General features: G+C 38.9%; 1 protein-coding gene across 6 annotated transcripts in view; it reads right to left on the reverse strand.

The window, feature by feature from the left end:
- The window catches only part of LOC116921315 (protein single-minded), a 46139-nt gene that overhangs the window by 8518 nt on the left and 16569 nt on the right, over positions 1 to 21052 (reverse strand). For all 6 annotated transcript variants that reach the window (XR_006645374.1, XR_006645373.1, XM_045172202.1 and 3 more), the window contains exon 4: positions 3593 to 3682. Coding sequence is in view for 4 of the 6 variants with exons in the window: in XM_045172202.1 (XP_045028137.1) it covers positions 3593 to 3682 (90 nt within the window). In the remaining 2 variants the exon portion in view is untranslated. The remainder of the gene's footprint in view (positions 1 to 3592; positions 3683 to 21052) is intronic.

Here is a 21052-nt window from a genome sequence, read left to right on the forward strand (position 1 = left end):
ATATTAGATGTATATATAGGCGATCGGCTGTTTGAAAGAAAGGGTATAAGAAAAAAGGGGGAGAAAGAGAGAGAGAGAGAGGAAAGAGTTATATCTATGTAATGTATAGTATATTTATATACAATGTACAGATAGCGCGCGTCTTGTCTTTTTTTACTTTAGTTTTTGTTCCTCTTTGCGTCGCATATCCACCGAAATATATAAATATATATATTTTTTTTTCGGACGGGGTCGCAGCGTGAGAAAAGGACATCTTGTCTCGGCGGGAGCGCGGAGTTTTCGGCCGGCCTCAGCAAACCGACCCGCGGGGCAAAAAAAGAACCTCATCAGACGCAATCATATAATTTATTTATTTTTTTTTCTTTTCTTAGTTTTTGCTACTTTGACCATCTCTCCCCCCCCCCTTTTTTGTTTGTTTCATCATTTCTCCTCCAATCCAAAGGGATAATGCAAATAAAAAAGAAAATAATCAAATTATAATTTTTTTTTTTAAGTAAGAGAACAAGTTCTATCTCCTACTCATTTCGTATTAAAACAAAATAAAAAAAAATCTTCTTAATTTCTCGATTGTGTAGAATTTCGTTTTTTTTCTCTTTCGCTTCCACAATAACCGCAGCCGTTGGGTTGTCGCCATTCTTGTATATCTTTAGACTTTATTACCCACTACCGTGTATACACGCCCACTTTTAATTTATCCGATGATTCATTGAAAAAATAAATTAAATAAGAAAACGCAAAAAAAAATAAAATAAAATAAAAATATACAAAAAAAAAAAATAAATAAATAAATAAAAGAAAGAGTCAAAGAAAAATTCAAAAATAGTTTCCCCCAGATGTGAAATGACGTCCCGGAGAGAGAATCTTCTTCTTAGTCGCGGGCTTTTTACGTTACGTATCGAGAGGTGGGGGTTACCACCACACCACACAACATATAAATAAATAACAAATATATATTACATAGATATGTGTACGTATATATATATGTATCTTACGTGTACGTATCCGAAACGCGGCGCCCTCGCGTTTTAACATAATCCATTCATTTCGATGCGAGCAAGATATCAAAGCGAGTGGGGTCACACACACACACACACACACACACACAACGAGGGAAACGAGAACGAGATGGAAACAAGTAAAAAGAAGAAGAAATCGGGAAAACGTATTGGAACAAGATGCTCGCCACTCTTTCTCATAGCGTTCAAAACATAAACCCCGTTTTCAACCCATACATTTTCATCCGCATTTTGATAAACAAAAAAAAAAAAGGAAAAAAAAAAAAAAAAAGAAAACTCAGCGCCATATGACGGAGTCGTACTGGAATGTGGTGCATATTGTTGTCTGGAACATTTTTTTTTTTTTTTTTACAATTCGTAAACATTCCTACAGCCCGTGAATATGGAGTTCTCCTTTCATTCTCCATCTTATATAAAAAAAATATTCATTTTTCTTATTTTTGGTCTGTCTCTTTTGCCCACACATCTCAGATGTACTGTACCACACATAAGACCTTAAAAAAAAAAAATCTCACACCTTTTTAAGTATAAAAAAAAAAAAAAAATGGTGATTTGTTGTTGTGATAAGATGAATGACCTGCTTGCCGCTCGGCTGGCTACTATCTATACAACAACAACAGCAGAGAATATAACACAAATAGAACCCCTAAAAAAAAAAAAAAGAAAAAAGACACCCCCCTTTGCATATCCTCCTTAGTCTGTCTCAATAGTCTTGTTAGAAGCTGCCACTCTTTGACACGTCCTAAAGCTTTTTTTCCAGTACGCAAAGCGGGTCCAGCACAGCACATATATCTACACTATATATAAATACATATTTTTTTAAAATTCACGTAGAGAAAAAAAAAATATATCGAAGAAAGAGAAGACTGGAATAAATAATAATAATAATAAAAAAAAGTAAAGCAACAGCAGCAAAGAGATAAGGAATCATGGCTGCTGCTGCTGTTCCAGCTGTCTCTCTCTTTTTTTCTTCTCTTCTTTCAAAACTTGCTAAAATGTGCTGAGCTCATCCATCACCACCAACCTCTTTGTGAAGCTGAACACTTGCAGCCAAACAGAACAGGCAATTTGTAGCCAGTCCCAATTCTTTTTTTATTTTATTTCCCCTTTTCTTTCTCATTCGTCTATTGATATAGTTCTGCTTTAAAAATATTATATATCCATTGGCAAAAGTTGTATAGAGAACTCTACTGGTTACATCAGCGTCCGGTCTATTTTTTTAAAAATATTTTTAAATACTTTCCTACCCCTCCCCCAGTACCGCCTGGGCTACCCAATTAAAGCCGGATTATGGAATTCTTCCATGTGTGTACCGTGGAGTCAGAGCGAAAGCAAAGGGGGAATAAAAGAAAGACGGGACAAGTGGAAATGATCTGCATAAATACGAACAAGACTTGAAAAAAAAAAATCAAATCAAATCAAATAAAAGAGATTGTGTTTGGAGAACGGGCAGGCCCGTCACGGGAGGTGCGCACGGATCAACACGGTGAATGACACATCTCGAAAATGGGGTTTTATTATTATTATTATTATTTTTAAAGCAAAGATTAAGGCCGAAAAAAAGAAGAAGGGGTTATAAGGACAACAACAAAGGCAATGGGTTGTTGCGGCCAGGCAGGACACAACTGTCCTGATTCGATTTCAATCCGTGTTTTCTTATCCCGTTTTTTAATATTCAAAAAAAATTTATATGTATATGAAATAAGTCGTTGTGTTGGACTACAAATTGGCTGATTTCTCTCTCTTCTTTCAATGAGCAGCAGTCCAAGCAAAGCACAACACGGGGGACCCTCAAGACAAGCGTATATGATTCACATCTATACAACAACAGCTATTCTAAACTTCTCCTTTCCATGCATTTCTCGTTTTGTTTTTTGTTTTTTAAATCTATCGCATCTATTACCTTATCATATTTATATTTAAACAGATGCCCTGATGGATCATGTAGTATTGTACGCTTTTCTTTTGTTTTTGTTGGGTTGCCTAAACTCTCTCTCTCTCTCTCTCTGGCGCCCCGTCATATCCGTATGTTACGAGCACCGGTGAAGCAGCAGCGTGGGAACAGGCGCCCTCTCATCCTGCTCCTCGACTCGTCGACCACTCTCTTGACTCGCAACATATTTTCATTTTTTTTTTTTTGCATTTCAAAACAAAATACAGAGGGGAAAAGAAAAAGAAAAAAAAAGAAGAAGAACAACACACTTTAATTGCACTCTGGTACATGTCTTACGATTTTTTGTTTGTTTGTTTTAAAACCTGCCCTGATGATACGTAGAGCCACCATCAGCACCCATTTTCAACTCTTGTAGTACATTCATTTCGGATACCCTCATGCGCACGTATAAACGCCATCAAATAATAATAAAAAAAAACGGGCTTTCTCCATCATCATCATCATTCGCTATTTTTATTTAGATTTTTTAAAATTATTATTCATTTTTTAAAAAAACATTGGACAGTTTTTCTTTTTCATTTTCTTAACGGTCCGTTTGCTAACGATTTCGACGGGGCATTTGACTAGGCGAAGCGAAAAAAAAAAAATGATAAATGAATCATTTCCGATTCAAATCACTTACCATAGAGTGTCCGAGGTATTCGGCGGCGTTGTCGGATATGTAGAGGAGCTTGCCGTTTTGTGTCATCATCATGAGGAAACCGTTCATCGCCTGGACAAACGTAAAAACAATAACAAACAAACAAAAATGTATTAATTTCGGGGCCAGTATCGTAAAGCGTTTGACTGCATTTCAAAAGAATGAAAAAGAAAAAAAAAAAACGATTCAATGTAACACACACACACACACACACAAAAGGAAAGCTTCCATTTAAGAAAAGAAAAATGGCTCCACTTGGCCTTTTGAGAAAATATAAATCACGTCATCATCAATATTTAAAGCACGATGATTGAGCCGGAGCTGCTCTCTCTCTCTCCCTCTCTTTTATATTATAAAAGAAGAAGAAGAAGAAGAAGAAGAAGAAAAAAAAGGGAACAGAAATAGAAACAGAAAAAGAAACACGGAGCGTATGATTCCGGTTTGAAAGAGAGAGAGAGAGAGAGAAAAGCGTGATTTACGATCCATTAAATAAGATAAGAAATAAAAGAAGAAAAGAAGACCAAGAAAAGAGGAGACCCCCCCTTCTGCAAAGTTATTCTTTTTATTTTATTTTTTTTTTTCGTTCGTTCTCCTCCTTCTCGAGTCCGTCCTCCTCTCATTGTGAATAAAGAAAAAAAATAAAGGGTTTGTATTGTGTGCGCAACGAGCGCGGCATTTTCAACAGTGACATGAGAATCCTTGGCGGTGATGCGGAGAGATTCTTTCCTTTCCTTTTTCTATCTATTTATACTATATATATATCTATCTAATCTTGCTAACCATCCCACTCAAATATATGGAACTGGGCCCGGCCATTGGCGGTCCCGGCCGTATGTATAGACGCTGCGGCTCGCAAACGACCGACACAACCTCCGAGTTGTGGGTGGCGACCGGCGGGACTGCGCGATATTACAACATGCAAATGAATCTCCCGCGTCGCGCTTCCATCCGACCCTTTTTTTTCTTTTTTTCTTATACCTTCTTCGTTACATCTAACAAGAGTTGCCCTCCCTTTCTCGCACTGCTATTCATTTTTTTTTTCTGCTTTCTTTCCTCCCCTCGTAGAACCGCACCAGTCGTTTTGATTTAAAAGCGGCCGCACCAAAAATAAAAAGAAATCAAATAAAAAAAAAAATAAGCAGAACGAGTTCAATCGACTTAAATAAGGTCACTGTGTGCACACTCGCCCACAGCTCATGTACATTTTTAAGAAACCCAAATTTAAAAAAACAACCGATCTCATAAAGACGTACAGAAGAACACACACACACACAGACAGAAATGTGTAACCGCGTTTGTTTTTTACTGGAGGCAGGGCACAGCTCGCCTCACCTTTGACCTGCCTAGCATCTTGCAGGGACAAAGAATCAAACGGGATTCGTTCGTTCCATAAAGATTTTTATTTTTTTTTTTTCAAACGAAAGTGGCATCGGGAGGAAGAGAAAGAAAGCAAATGTATGAAAGACTCGTAAATTATGTCGATACTGCGACCTGAAACATCCCGGATTTCGAACTCTTGTTTCTTTTATTGCCACGTGGGCGGGAAATAGGAAACAAAAATACAAAAAAAAAAAACAAAAAAACAAATGAACGAAAAAGAAGACCGAGGCAACCCCCCCCGCATAGATAAACTGACAAAGAGAGACGGAAAACAAATAAAAAAATCTCATCTCCATTTGTGCGAAAGAAACGCACATTGGTTTCGGGCCTTACGAATCTAAGCCAACACAAGCCGCGACTAGTCTGTCTTGTTTCTTTTCCTGCGAAACGATACCACCGAATTTCACAACAACAACAACAACAACCATCTCTTCTATCTCCTCTCCCTTTCCCAGAGAAAATGAGCCGATAACGATGACTTCATCTGACTTGTTGTTATTTCTTTGTGCCAGCCGTATACCCCATTGTTCACAAACTATATAAGCAAGGCCCGATATTCAAAAATAAAAATGAAAAAGAATTTCAAATTGGGTCTACTTTAATGTCCAACATTTGAATTGTTGATGAGAGGTCGGGACTGCCGCCGTGCGCGCCCTTTAATGAGACAACGGCCGCAACGGTCGCACTTACAATCGGCACACGACTTTTGCGTTGCAATCGAAGATTCGGCCGAAAGAGAAACAACGTGACGTGAGAGATGCGCCAATCGAATCCATCAGCCCATCATCGGCCCATTATCGCAAACAAACAGAAGAAGAAGAAAAAAAAACAAACAAAAAAAAAATGAAAAAGACACGATGAGGGGGGAGAAATTTGCATAGATCGAACCGATAAACTTGCGAGCAACGATCGAACCAACAAGCACAAACAACAGCAGCCGCAGAAGCAACAATTCCTTGTATTATACCATCACCCCACGTATTTACCGGAGTCGGTAGCATCGTGATCATCAGTTTGAGAGCTTTTCCACCCACTTCGCGCATCCGCCGTTAGGGTTGGCTCTCACCGATGATTGGACGCCTATTATTACCGAGTTCGGCACACAACAACAACAACAACAAAAAAAGAAGAAGAAGAAGATGAGAAACCGACAAGTATATAAAAGAAAACGTGTGTGCGCCTTCAAAAAAAAAAAAATAATAATAATGACGGCCACGAATTATTTGTTGCAACTCCGCCGGCCTCTCTCTCTCTCTCCCGATTGAAATATCAGTTGCGTTCACGATCGGCATCGTGATCGTATACACACAATTACAGATGTAGTGCTGTATAGGTATTTTTTCTTTTTGTTTTGTTTTGTTTTTTTATTTGGATAGAAACAGCTATGCATGATGGATATTGCCATTGAAAAGAGGAAAGAAATGAAAGTCCATCTTTTTTCATTATTTTTTACGACCGTCAAACCGGCCGGCCCGTTTTCTTTTTTTTTTTCCCGGTAAAGATTGAAACGCATTCAACAGATTCCCAATCAACTGTTATGGTTATATCTTGTCTGTCGACAAGCCAATCAAGTAGAACGATGGGGGGAAAACACAAACTAAACTAAATAAACCAAACATTTTTGTTTTGTTTTGTTTTGTTTTGTTTTTCACGCCACAACGGGCAAAAACAAACAATACAGAAACCATTAACAATGAATGTTCCCTCCTGTTCTCGTTTTTTTTTAAATCCCTTCTCCACTATCCTTTTGTTATTCGTTTCGTCATTATTACCTCACACTGTTGGCCGTCCTTAAAAAAAAAAATACAAAAACGACCTCATCCTAATTTCACGCTATCGTCAATCATTTTCGATTCTCTTCACCTCATATTATTAGCCCACATATCTACGTCTATCAATCTATCAACATTTCTCTTCTGTCTTTTATTTTTGAAAAAAAAAACAACCCTGATGTAAATAACACTTTCAAAAATAATAATAAAAAAAAAAACCGATTCGAGTGTTGGACCGGACCTTGCGGGCATTTCCGGCACTTGAAATCGAGGTCCCCCCCCCAACCGACCCACCCAACTCTTGATTGTTCCGAATATTGTGCACGCTGCGACACACAAGGCAAACCACAAAACTCGAACGTTAGCCCAAACCCTAAACAAAAATCAAATCAAATCACGTGCAAGTGCGAACCTGCGCCTCTGTCGTGATTGGCAGAGGTTTGAATAGTTTACAACAATCGATGACCGCGTAGACACACACACACAGACAATTCCCAATCGACGGGCAAAGAAGAGAACGGCGGGGTTCAAGTTGCATGAAAGAAGCGCATACAAAAAGACGTGTGAGCGGCCAAGGCAATAATGTCTCGAGATTATCTTTGATTCTATCGACTTGTTGGGTCGTATCGTAAACATTGGGACGAGCCAACGAAAAAAGGCACTTTCCGCTGATTTACGACGCGCTGATGGCACTTTCAAGAGAACGGCCGTCTCCGTTCAACCCACACGGCCAGACGGATGTTAATATTATTATTAACAATACAGGCAACGAACACGGGGGTGAAACAAGTCGTTAAAACCAAACCAAAAAAACATCGACATCATTTTGTGTGCAAAGATTTCAATCGCATTGGAAAAATGAAGACATTTGGGGGTCTGTGTGTGTGTGTGTGTAATCAAGTGGGTGACCACATCGCATTTAAAAGCCGTATACGTTTAACCGTATGATCTAATCATCGCGACTTGTGATGCATCCGTTCGTATAAAAAACATCATTGCGATGGAAAGGACGTGAAACGATCGTGAAAACAAGTGGAAAACAACAACAACTGTGCAAACAAATCATTGGAAAACTCGATCTCAATGGAAAGACAATAGCCGTGCTATCAAAATCCTGTAACAAGAACAGCATTTAAACGAACCGGTCACACCGTGAACATCGAAAAAAAAGAAATAAAAAAAAAAATGTTATTTACGATAGAACAACAGTTGGTTTTGACCACCCTGTCAAACTGCAATCGTCGTAATGTGCCGAAATTGAATTTACAAAGAAAAACAAACAAAAAAAAAGAAAAGAAAAGAAAACAAACGATGATGATGACATCGCCCTGTCGGAACAACCCTCAAACAAGAACAAAGGTGAAAGCCGTACAAAGGCAAAAGAATTTCAACTATTCTTCTTCTTCGAATGCTGATGAACGTCTAAAACGAAAGCAGAATTTCAAAACAAAAAAATCCAGATATGTTCACAACTCAATGATCTATGGGTTTTTATTTTATTTTTTATTTTGATTTACATATTTCTCTCGATGTTATTACGGTGTCTCTTGGCTTATTTCTTTCATCCCCTTCCCACTCTTAACCGCTCAACAGTTTGACGGATGGTTTGTGTCCTCTCATTAAACAGGGCATTTGTACATTAGGAGCGATGCGATTTGAAGGTATTTACACGAGACGTCATCATCTTATAAAAAGATAAACAATAACGGCGTTTTGAAAGCCAAAAACGAAAAATAATAAATGAATCTCAACAACAACAACAAGAAGAAGAACAACAACAACAAAAAAGAAACAAACCGGTTAGGGTATAAGCCAACCGGCTCTCCAACTCCTCTCTCTCTTTCTCTCTTCGCTCCGATTTTCTCACGGCTCTCTGTTTGATTAAGATAAGCAGGGGGGGAAAGCTCATTATGCATAAATACGAAAAAAAAACAAAAAAACTCTTAGAGTTAAGAGATGATGGTGTGTGTGTGAGCTCAGCGTTTACTCTGAGCATTCACCCAACAAAACAAAAACGCGGCCTTTTCAAACCCTTATACAAATCAAAAAGGCGGGCAGCCGTGCGGTTAAACGAATCTTATCCGCCGCTGCAATAGGAAAAGAAGCCACAGCTGCAATGCCACACTCCATCATCAAAAACTATACGTTCCGAAAGCAAAAAAAAAAAATAAAATAAAATGGGGGGGAAAAATGACGACAACGACCGGCGTGCGCTGCGCCCGTATGTGTGCGCGCGGTATTATTTAAATAACGCCGCATCGCTATATAATTAAGGGGGCCAGGCAGAAGCACGGCCATCCGGCTGCTCATCGTGAGCCAAGCCAACGGTCCCGACACACAAACAAAAATACGAAAAAGAAAAAAGGTAGAAAAACATTGCCGTTTTTTTTTGTTTTTGTTTTGTTTGAAATCAAAAATCAAAATGAAATCGAGACGAATCAATCAACTGCTCTGCCGGCCCACTGTCGTCAAGTGGGTGGAAGGAGGGGGAGGAGTAGTGATGGAACAATAAGAAAAAATCAAGCAGACGAAAAAACAAAAACAAACCCTTTTTTTAAAGTTAAATGTTGCAGACAATGTCCCGGTCCCCCCCTTTTTTTTTCTTCTTTTTGCATCTCATTTTCACCTCCCTCATCGCCTTGAATTGCGTTCAGAATCTCTTACACAATTTTTTAAAATTTTTTTCACGTCTATTCTTTACATTTATTTAATCAATTTTCAATTTTTGTTTTTTTTATGTGGGGAGAGCTCCGGTTTGGCCAACCGAAATTGGGTCCAGACGGAAATGGCTATGCACACCGTTCACAGCATTTAATATACAAGACTGGCGCTCAGCACAAAAATGTGGGGCATATTGCCACACTGCATTCGCTAGCTTGGGTGTACAACAACAGCAACAACAACAAAAAAAGGAGAGAGGAGGTGATTGAACGAGGTCGACTCGTTAATTTTCTCTTCTCAAAGTCATCAAAGAAAAAGCGCAGCTGACGTGATAACTGACGAGTACATTCATTCATTTTCTTCGCTTTTTTTTGTTGTTGTTGTATATAACTGTTTAACTAAACCCCCCCCAAAAAAAAAAAAAACAAACAAAATCTGTTGATTATTTTGTACATAACTGGTCAACAGAGCGGGCACCACACGTTTTCCCCTACGATCAAAGCTGTTCCCATTTTTTTAAATTGGGAAACGTGATCAAATATGCGCGCAAAAATTCAATCAGATTCATCAGAATTCTCCGCGGTTCGATCCACTCACTATACCCAATTCGAATTCTCAAAAAGAATGAGACGAAACAAAAAATAAATAAATAAATAAATAAAAAAAATAAAACAGATAAGGGGGAGGAAGGCTTATTAGCATTTAGAAGAGACTTGGACAAATTGAAATAATAATAATAAAAAACCCAAAATTTATTTATATCCAGGCCACGTCAACTGTTTTTTGTGTGTTGGTTGCTGTTTGATCTCGTTATTTATTACAATTTTTGGTTTTTTTTTCCTATTTGTCTCGAAAAGGTGAAAGGAAACAAAAAACAAAAGCTCAGCGGGATCCGCGCACGGGTCGGCCGGATCGCTTCATCGATGCGCGCACACACACACACAGCAGCCAAAATAAATAGCAAACGATCGTCTTTTTTTTTTTTTTGTTCCTTCTTCAAATATCGACTGGCACATTTTTCTTATGTGGCGCACGTTTAGTGTCGTAAAAAAAAAGTAAACAAAATCAAACAACCGAAAATCCCAAAGCAACGCGCTTTTCTCATTTCTGTTTTTTTTTGTTTTTTTGGAACCTCATAATGCCATGCAAATGAATACGCTCCTATTCATACAATACACACACATACGTACGTATACTATATCAACGTGTACGTGTGTGTGTGCTATTTCTCGAGGCATACGCGCACCAGGTACAGTAAAAACGTACACACACCTGATGGGAATTTGTGTGTTGTTCTTTTTTCCTTTCGGAAATACCAAATGTGCGTGCGCGCCCGTCTTACGGACATCTCCGGGCCCTCCAAAAAAAAAAAAACAAGAAACTAAAACAAACAGACTCTCTTCCTCTCTCTCTCTCACACACACACACACACACACACACAAAAAGGGATGGCAAAAGTCATCCACAAAGAGTGATGACGATAATTGACCGGTACCGAACCTCTGCCGTGGGGCCCCTCGTTCTCGTGTTACACATAATAAGGCACCACTATAATTCCGAGTAGTGGTGAGAAAGAGGGGCTTCTCTCTTGTTCGGTGTGTGTGTTCATCTTCAATACGGAGCTCAAGAGAGCTGCGAGTGAATTAAACTGTTACATTGTTCACCCCTTCCTCCCCCGTCTTTTTGTTTGATTTGTTTTTGTTTTGTGATGACGTCAGAACGGGAAAAAAACAAAAAAAAGGATGAAGATGCCCAACGTGAAATGAAGCGTCTCCCATTTCTGAGAAATGTCGATCTATTGATTGTCGTTGTCGATTCAAATTGCAGCAGAGGTTACGGACTACGATTGAACATTGAACCAGAAGAAGAAGAAGAGAATCGTTGCGTTTACTGGACCGCAACCGATTGTCAGAGCAACAAACGGTTCATTCACGATGAACATTGCGGGCCGGGCGGTATTTGAAAAAAAAAAAAAAAAGAATTGGTATAGCGACTCAATTTTCATAATGAGAAAACGCGATTTCAAAGTGTCGGAGAGGGACAATATCGAGGGACTACGGCAAGCAAAGACATCCGGGTCTCTGGTCTCCTCTCATCAAGGTTAGATAGTCGAAAATGAAACAAGAAACAAAGAAACAAAAATAAACAAAGAGCCTAAATGGTTTTTGGCAGACAGCGTACACATCCACGCACACAACAATAGGCTCCGGAGAAAAAAAAAAAAAAACAAGAATAAACGCTCAACAAAAGCCGGCCATTTTCTTTTCTTTTTTAACGTTGGTTTCGCATTGCAATTCTCTGATTTCTTTTCTACTCGTTTTTCGCTTCATTTCTCTTTTCTTTTTCCCTTTTTTTTTTTTTTTTTAATTTGAACAGCTTTCCTTAGTTTTGACGATCAATCTCCCCGCGCCTTGTTGCTTCGCCTAAAAAAAAGAGAATTCAAATTTCCTTCTCATTTTTTATTTTTATTTTATTTTTATTTATTTTTTGGCGGGCGTTGAAAAAAACAAAAACAAAAATACAAACAAAAAAATAAAAAAATTCTCAGGGCTCTTCTTTTAAACAGACAACATTCACTTGTGAATCACGTACGTACGCGATGACGAGATTCCCGCGTTTCGTCAGCCTCTGCCTCACATTTCCCCATAATTTCATTTTGAATTTCCCGCATTTGGGCCAGCGATTTTTCAAAAAAAAATATATCTGAAACATTTTTTTCCTTTCCTTTGATTCGATTTGATTTAAAGGCGAGGTGAAAAAAGAAAAAAAGGAAAAATGAAAAAGAGGCGAAATCCAGCAGTGCGATCTGACAGCTTGTTAAGCGTATCACAGTCCAGACGGACGAATATGGCGATGGAGGAGGAACGTGCGATGGATCGAGCCGACGGATAAACCGATTCTCTTTGGAAAACATCAGAGCCAACTCGCACGGTATCATCTCCTTGGTGCCAGCCAAGGCGAAGAGAAAAGAGAAGAACTTGTGTGTGTCCATGTTAAAACCACGCCCCAGCTCTCCATCTCTCTCTCTTTTTCTTTATTCGCCTTCTCCTAAAATCAAAGGAGAGCGCACCAGTTTGTCTCGTTCCACACGAACCGCACATTTTTCTTGTCTGTCCATTCCCCCGTTTGTGGTCAAATATGAATAGATCCTCCGTATATATATATAAGCACGTTACATATATAGAGAGTATCGCTATTATATATTTTTAAAAAGAAAAAAAGAAGAGAGAAGCCTCGGATAAAAAAAAAAAGGCAATTTGAAGTCTATCAAGTTTCAATAGGGTCAACTCCGCCTATTTCATTCGGTTATTATTCTAATTTTTTTTTTTTAAGAAATAAAGGCCAAACGTATTACTTGATGGCATTCAGATTTCTTTCGAACTTGAGTCCCCGCTCAAATGACGTCATACATTCCTCGAACGACTGTCCGTAATCACATCAAACGGCAAAAAAAAAAATATCATAATAATTTAGAACAAAAAAATCGAAATAAAATCAATGGTTAAAGAAAGAAAGAAAAAAAAATAAGACGAAAGGAAATCTGAAGGAGGCGATCATGAGCCGCACGTGCGGTGTGCATAACGGCCGCATACCGGAATATGTGAGCGGAATAACTAATTGACCGCACCACGTCCTATCTTCCGGCAAACCACAAGCCTCCATCATAAAAAAATGAATGAATTATTTATTTGACGTGCTTTTTTTTTTCTTCTTCAAAGTGTGTGTGTGTTTCTTTCATTTTTTTTTTATCTTTTTTCTTTATTTCACCTTCCAGAGAGAGAGAGAGAGAAAGGAATATAACGAAAAGGCCTGAAGATCCCGGGGCTCGAGAGGGGCGCACACCAACCGGTGCGGCTTCTGCAGCCTATTTACCTAATGACCGAGCATTAGCATCGCAAATTACACAGGACGAAAAAAATTCTGTACCACAGACGGCCGCATCGTCTACCAACCGAAAAAAAAAAGCGAACGAACGAAGCAAAAAAAAAAAAAATGGATCCGTTTTTTTTTATGCGGGAAAAAAAGCCGGATGTCTCATCTGACATGAAAAAAAAACAGCGAATTTAAATTGGCCTTTTTTCTCTCTCTCTCTCTCGAGAAAAAAAAAGAAGAAAAACGTCATCATTTCTTGATGGAAGCGACAAGCCTATGATGATGATGATGACGACTCGCGTAATGATGATGACTCCATTTACGCGGGCACATCACACATACAACAATACTCACAAACACACCTACGTTCAAAAGGAACGTAAGCTATCAAAGTTTGGGGGCTATACAACGTTACGTAACGTAAGCGGGCGGAGGGGGGGGGGGTTAATGTCTGTAGAACTCGGCACACAGACCGTCATCATCATTAAATTACAATGCGGACGTGTCGACATTTTTGTTTTGTGTTTCGTATTCTTGACTCTTCTGTTTCGCGGCCGCCCATTGGATGCCGATTATCCAAAACAAAAAATTGGTGAATGAAAGCAAAGTCGGCCTCTTTCCGTCTCCGTTTTTAACCTCGTTTCTTTCTGACATGGCGTTGAGGTGAGACACAAAGGAGAGATGCTTAACGAGAGAGATACAGAGAGAGAGAGAGCCTACATATATAGACGCGTTTGTACAAAGAGACTCTTTACCGACTGTGCCAAACAAGAGTTTCGATCGATAGATGAGTATCTCGATCGGTCGGAGTTTGGGCAGAGAAACCAAAACTTGAAATGCACAACAAAAAAACAAGAACAACAACAACAAAAAAGTGGAACAATCACGTCAGCGGGAGTCGGACAAACAGAGATTCAAACGAAACAATCGAAACAAATCAGATCGTTTTCAGAGAGAAATCTTGCTGACGTTGTTCTGTGCCGCTATCGCAAAAGAATTTTCATCCTCTCCCCCCCCCCACTCACTCAAAAGAATAAAAATAAATAAATAAAAATAAATAAATCATAAACCATATCAACAAAGGTTAAAAAGAATCAAATATTAACAGACTGGCGGTCACGCCATCCGTGAAAAGCAAAACCTTACAAAGAAAGATTCTCATCGGGATGTCCAGCACCTCCCCCCCCCCCAAACAAAAAACAAAAAATCAATAAATATTATACAGATGGCGAAAAAAAAGAAGAAGAAGAAGAAACTATCGGAGCTGGCAAACAAGTTGTCTCTGCCCAACCGAAATGACTAATGGATCCCCCCAGTTCTGCATGTCGACTTTGTTTTTGTTGTTTTCATTTTTTTTTTATTTATTTCTCAACATAATAAAAAAAAAATGAATACAAAACTTGATGGCCTTTCATTGTTATAATAACGACCGTTTCGAATGAAATTTTTTTATTTTTTTTTTCCCCTCTCTTGAATCCACTCTGTTATGTGTCTCAGGGTGTAGCGCACACATGGCCTCTCCAACATTGCGTTTAAATATACAGAGGGGAAAACTTGTTTGCCGATTTATTTCTTTTTCCCGAAAAAAGAAAAAAGAAAAAGAAGTGCGCGAAACTGTGTGTTGTGTTAGAGCCCATCATTTGCCATTCGGAATTTCTCCGCAAATAAAAAGAAAATATAAACAGTCTGAAAATGTGAACATTGCAACGTTTAGCACCAACAATCGAATTCCCCGAGTCGTAAGAAAAAAAAAAAAAGGAGAGCCAGAAAAGAAAAGAAAAAAAGATTTGAAAGTCAATCGAAGACGAGAGAGCGGGAAATTCAAAAGTACGGCCATAAAAAAGAAAACCAAGTTTGCGAGAGTCGAACGCGCGATCCCGATATGGTGGCACACGACAGCGCGGCCGCACCATTTCCATTCAAAACAAGATCAATATACGTATTGTAATGAGACACAGCCAATCTCCAGCTGTTTGTTATATCAGTTGTAAGCTGCCTAGGTGCCGAGAGAACGAAACAGACCAAAAGCCACACACACAAAAAAAAAAAAAAAACATAAGCGTTTTTCTTTTTCTTCCTCTCCTTTTGGCACCGAAACGCGAGCGGGGGGGAGGGCGCGCTGTTGAACTTTTTTTTTTTTTTCGGTTTATTATTTATTATTTTTCTCCTTCAATAAGAAAAAAATAAATAAAATAAAAACGAAACGAAAACCAAAGCAAAATGGGTTTTGAACGCGGCGGTAAACAAAAATGAAATGAAAAAAAAGGAGAGTTGAATCCGAGCCTAGATGCGTGATGTCCGCTCGTTTCACGCGGGACAAAAGATTTTTAAAAACTTTGACGACCCTGACAATAGAAAGACGGACACGTTTCGAAATCAACACGTCGTTCCGATCGCGCTTCCCCCCAAAAAAAACAACCTCATCTTTCTCTTTTTCTTCTTCAAAACCCCCCAGCTATGACGTCATTTAACCCAAAATGCAAACAAAACGTCACCCGACTAGCAAAAGTATTCGGCATTGGAAACCGTTTGTTTTAATTTAAATTAAAAAGACGGACTCGATTGCATTAAGACAAAACCAATGGACGGGGATCGACCGAAGGACGAAAAAAAAAACAAGAGAATTGTTTCCCAATACGCAGCCGGTGCGCTGCAAACATTCCGAGACGCATTCCCTATGTAATCACAGTGGGAGGAAAAGGTGGAGATCAACATGTGGATATACAAAGTAAGGCAATCATTATCCATCCAACGGTATGGGATCCCAGCTTTAAACTTATACATTACCGACTCTTTTTTCTTCTTCTTCTTAATGTATTCAATATCAAAGGCCCTTATTTTCAGATAATGCCATTCAGGAATCTCTCCCTGACTTTTACAAACGCAACTGACATTTTTTTTTTTTTCTTTACGGGATTCCCTACCCTGTGGGCCGACCAAGGTGCTCCGGTACTTTTGTTAGATTGTATATTTAAAATATAGCCAGGACCAAAAAAAAAAAGGAAAAATGGGGGGGATCACTTTAAATTGATCCATTTGGGTTCTTCCCATTTTATTTTTATTTCATTTTAAATTTTTTTTTTCTTACTTGGTTGTGCTCACAAACTATAATTGGTAGATACGAGACACGTTTCTGCCTGGTATATACAACAGAAAACCCGGGAGGAAGTGGAAAAGAATATAAACGCTGCCGCTGCCAAGTGGCTCGCGCGTCCCGTTTTGAATTTCTGATGATTCATTATGCTAATCTAAATCGACTACTCTTTTCTTTACTGTATAGCTACAACAATAAAAAAAAATAAAAAAAAAAATAAATAAATAAAAATATATAATAATAATTTTTTTTTGTTTGGGGCTTTTCAGTTTTCAAAAGCGAAAATGGTGGGGGGGGGAGAGAAATTTGGAAAGGCAAAACTAAAAGAAAACAAAAAAAAAATGAAGGGGAAACCTCACGCCCGCTATCACGGATCATCCATCACTCGATCGTTCATTTCTTCCCCCCCTGCACATGGTCTATACACAGAGACGGACGGATTCACTAAGGCGGCCTCGAGAACATCATCACACAGCTCTAGCCAACGCTACCGTATTATTAGTATACTATCTATACTTCGGATTCTTTTTTTTTTTTTATCTTTCGGATTGTTTTTGTTTTTCCCTCTTTTATTTCGAATTTAAAGGCGATTGAAGCGCGGGAGTGTGTGGGGGGGAGGGGGGTGCTGCGGCTTCTTAACCGGCAGTCGGAGCCTCTGTACATCTCTGCCCTTTAAACATGAAAAAACTAAAGAAAAAACAAAATGAATCGAAAATAAAAGAGGCCAAAAAAAGTGGTAATAGCGAAAGAAAGAAACGCATCCATCCATCATGTAAGCATTTCTTTTAGAAAGAAAAAAAAAAACGAAATAAAAATGCCACATTTATTAGACCGTTTCCATCTTTTCGTGTCTCACTCTTTTTGAAGGAAAAAAATAAAAATAAAAGGGCCATCATTACTTTTAATACAATTATACAATAACGTTTGGTATAGAGGGCACGATAAAAGCTCGCACTCGATTAAGATATTTTGAATCGTGTCTTGCTCGTGCCGTTGCTCCCCTTTTCTCTCCCCCCCTCTCTGTGTGCCTCTCTCACTTTGATGATGTAACAACAATCAAGTCGACGAGAGCCAAACCCCCTTTTTGTCATGATCGACCTCAACTTGCCAACCGCAAATGAACTCGTAGATTTTTTTTTTTAAAGGGGGAAAGAAAGAACACCTTTTCCAGTTAAATATTATTTTTTTTTTAAGTTTCAACCTTCTTGCTCGCCAAAGTGCTTCATCCGTTACGACGTTGACGTCGAACGACTCCCGCCATCGCTTTGCGTTCGTGCCTTTTTATTATAATTTTTTTTTTTTCAAAATTACAATCACACACTTGATGAACCAAGCAAAACGCTTACGACTACGATGGAGATGTAACACACACACGTTCATAGAGTTAAATATGAAAGCGTCTTGTTCTTTTCCTATTTCTCTTTTGTTTGTTTTTTGGGAGTAGAAAACTTTGGGCAAACAATCGAAAAATGAATCGAAAAAAAAAAGTGAAGATCATAATTCAGTATGTTTCGAACGAAAAAAAAAACAAAACAAAAAACATTAGATGTTAGTTTTGATTCTTTGAACAAGAACCAAAATTCGATCCAAACATGCCATAATCGCCGTTTGGCGCCGACAATGGACTTCTCTTTAGTCCCTTACACAGACACACACACACACACACACACAAAATAGCAACATATTCTCTCACAGAAGATCCCAAGTCTAACGTAACGAACCCATAACCGTTACCATAAAGATAAACGAGATTGTTGGGTTCTTTTCACGTTTTTCTTTTTTTTTTCCCCCACTCTTTCGTTATTCAAAATAATAATTCCATTTCGTTTTTTTTTTTTCAAACCAAAAGGCCTGGGCAGCAGCAGCCGCAACATTGGCAATGAACGATGGGCTACACGATAAGATTGTTTTCTATTATTATTTCTTTTTTCTTTCGATTTTTTTCTTCTTCTTTGAACGTCTGAAAAATGGGGGGACCAAAAAGCAGCGGCCGTCCTACTGGGTGAGTACTTCCCAACATCAGCAACCAACTAACAACAAAAGGCGAGCAATTTTTTATCAGAGAGGAAGAGAACGGGCCGACCATTAAAACGCATACGGTTAAAATAGCTGCATTCAAATCTTTTCTTTTTTTTTTCTTTCTTTTAAATTAAAGCTTAAAAGAAAGAAAAAAAAATTGTCCTAAAAAACAAAACAAAACAAACAAACAAAAAAAAGAAATGCTGTTTGCAAGAATGAAATTCCAGCCGAGTTGAGAAACGGGCACACGGTAATGAATCAACAGCTGGGATGGCCGGTACACTGAAATCCAATGGCTGACGAGAAGACGTTCATTTCAAACCACCAAAACAATTTCCCAATTCGCAACAAAATTACCTATATCCCTTCGCTACCTCATTCATAATTCGACAACCCCCCCCTACCCAGAAAAAACGAATGAAATTGCGATTGACTGGACGTATAACGCGCGCATCCATCGCTGCCTTTGAAAATCCTCCCAACTTCCCCCCTCCCCGCCCATCCCTCCCCATTTTCTACTCTTTTATTACATCATCACAGTAATAGATAGCCGGGCGCCAGACATATCTCTCTCTCTCTCTTTCTCTCTCTATTCCTTCATCCCCGCAATTTGAACTGGGCGCGCTGTTTAGTGTTGGCCTTTGCACGGTGAGCGGCGCGAGCGCGCACTCTCTTTTGCTTCCTTTCTCCACTGCTGCTGCTACTCTAATCTTGATTAGGCAATGACTGTATACCCCAACAGATCCTCCACCTCCCCCCTTAAAAAGCCTTTTTAAAAAACCACTGCAATACGCCAAAGGCTATCTATTTTTAAGACTTCACCATCAACTTTAATTCCCGAAAAAAAAAAGAAAAAAATAGCAACGAAAGGGTTTCGTTGGGCGCTCCGGCAAAACGGTTCGGGGCCCGTAATAAAAGCAAAGTGTGCAAAGGAGGACCACATCCGGGCAGCCCTCCGGCTCGTGTGACCTCCACGGTCAACACGAACAAGCTCGTACCCAGTGTGTGTGTGTGTGTAACTCCGAACAGTGTGTGTGTATGCACAATGTATGCCGAAAATCGGGGGGAAAATAAAATGTGGGGCCTCGCATTTGTTTGTAGGCTAGCGTGAAAAAACTCAAATAAAAAAAAAAAAGGCCCGTGAACAAACAGGACGCAACAGCAAGCGTCTGGAAAGGCGGAGTCGCTGAATACGCGGCGACACAGTTACGGACGCTTTCACACGATGAATCGATCAACGATTAGCCCCCCTTTTTAACTGAACACACACACACAAACGTTACATATAGTCCTATTTATTTTGCTCTTTGAAATCCGACAAAATCTCTTTTACGCGTTTATTCGTGCAATGCTGGAATTTTATCCCCCCCCCCCTTTTTCTTTTTCAACCTTTTTTTTTTTTTCATCCTACCACTTGAGCCCAACCCAACCTACTAGACGAGTCAAACTGGAACGTGACGAATGCTTATGCATTTTTTTCCCTTTTTCTTTCTTTTGCATAACAATGTGCACGGCCGCGCTTTGGAATTTGTTGTTCCTTGGCCGTATTGTCGATCAGCTCGAATCTAAAGTAGACATTTGAATTTAAATTTCCGTTTTTTTCTTTTTTTTCTTTTCGCCTCCCCAAATCGTTCGTGAAAAAAAATAATATTAAAAAGAGAATGTAGGCGGTGCCACCTCGGTGAAGCCACACACACACGGGCCCGACAATGCTGCAACGTTCGTTCTCTCTCTTTCTATCTTTTGTCCTTTTTTTCTTCATCTTTTTTTCTTTCTATTCTTCTTTCGGGCTTTTCATGCTGCTGATGGCCAACATTTTGACAGCCAATTAACTAAAGCCTTTACGAGACTGAGTCTGAAGAAAGAAAGAAAGAAAGAAAGAAAAAAAAGGGCCATTTTTTTCTCTCTTTTGCCTCTCACTTTATGAGAATCCATTTTTGATACATAACTCATCAAAACATGTTCTGCCTCCTCGTTTTCAAAACAAAAACAGATTAATGACAGCCCCCACTTGACCCCATATATATCGATGTTTTTCTTTCTTTTCGTTTCCAACTTTTTCACCGTCATCCCCGAGAAAAATAGAAAAAATAATAATAATAAAAACAAGTCCCAACCCAAAAACTAAAATTACCCTATCGCTAAACAATATCCAACAGTATTCCGAAAGAGAGAGAAAGAGAAAAAAAAAATAAAATAAAAGGGTGGAGCCACTTGGAAAAGAGTGACAACAAAACCCCCCCACCAAAAAAAATTGAATTTCAAAATTTGGCGGTCATCAATCGAAATCGAAAATCTTCACAATTGAAATTTAAAATGTGATCGAATGCAAGAGGATGCAAGGAGACGAATAGAATCGCAAAAAGCGCGAAAAAAAGAATTCGGGAGGATGCGGGAGTCGATGGGGGGCGCTCATTGGCGGGATGCGCACCACACGTTAAATGCGAGATGAAATCATTCCGAGTGGCGCACATTCATACTCGAAGAGGCAGAGCAAAAAAAAAAAAATAAAAAATAAATTTAAAAGAAAAAAGACGAGAGAAAAGAACAAGACAAGAAAAGATTGTTGCGATCGAACGAGAAGGAAAACTGAAAAGGGAAAGAACAAAAGCCTTTCATCATCATCATCATCATCATCATCGA

The sequence above is a fragment of the Daphnia magna genome, linkage group LG4, assembly GCF_020631705.1.
Source record: "Daphnia magna isolate NIES linkage group LG4, ASM2063170v1.1, whole genome shotgun sequence".
In the NCBI taxonomy this organism is placed as follows: domain Eukaryota; kingdom Metazoa; phylum Arthropoda; class Branchiopoda; order Diplostraca; family Daphniidae; genus Daphnia; species Daphnia magna.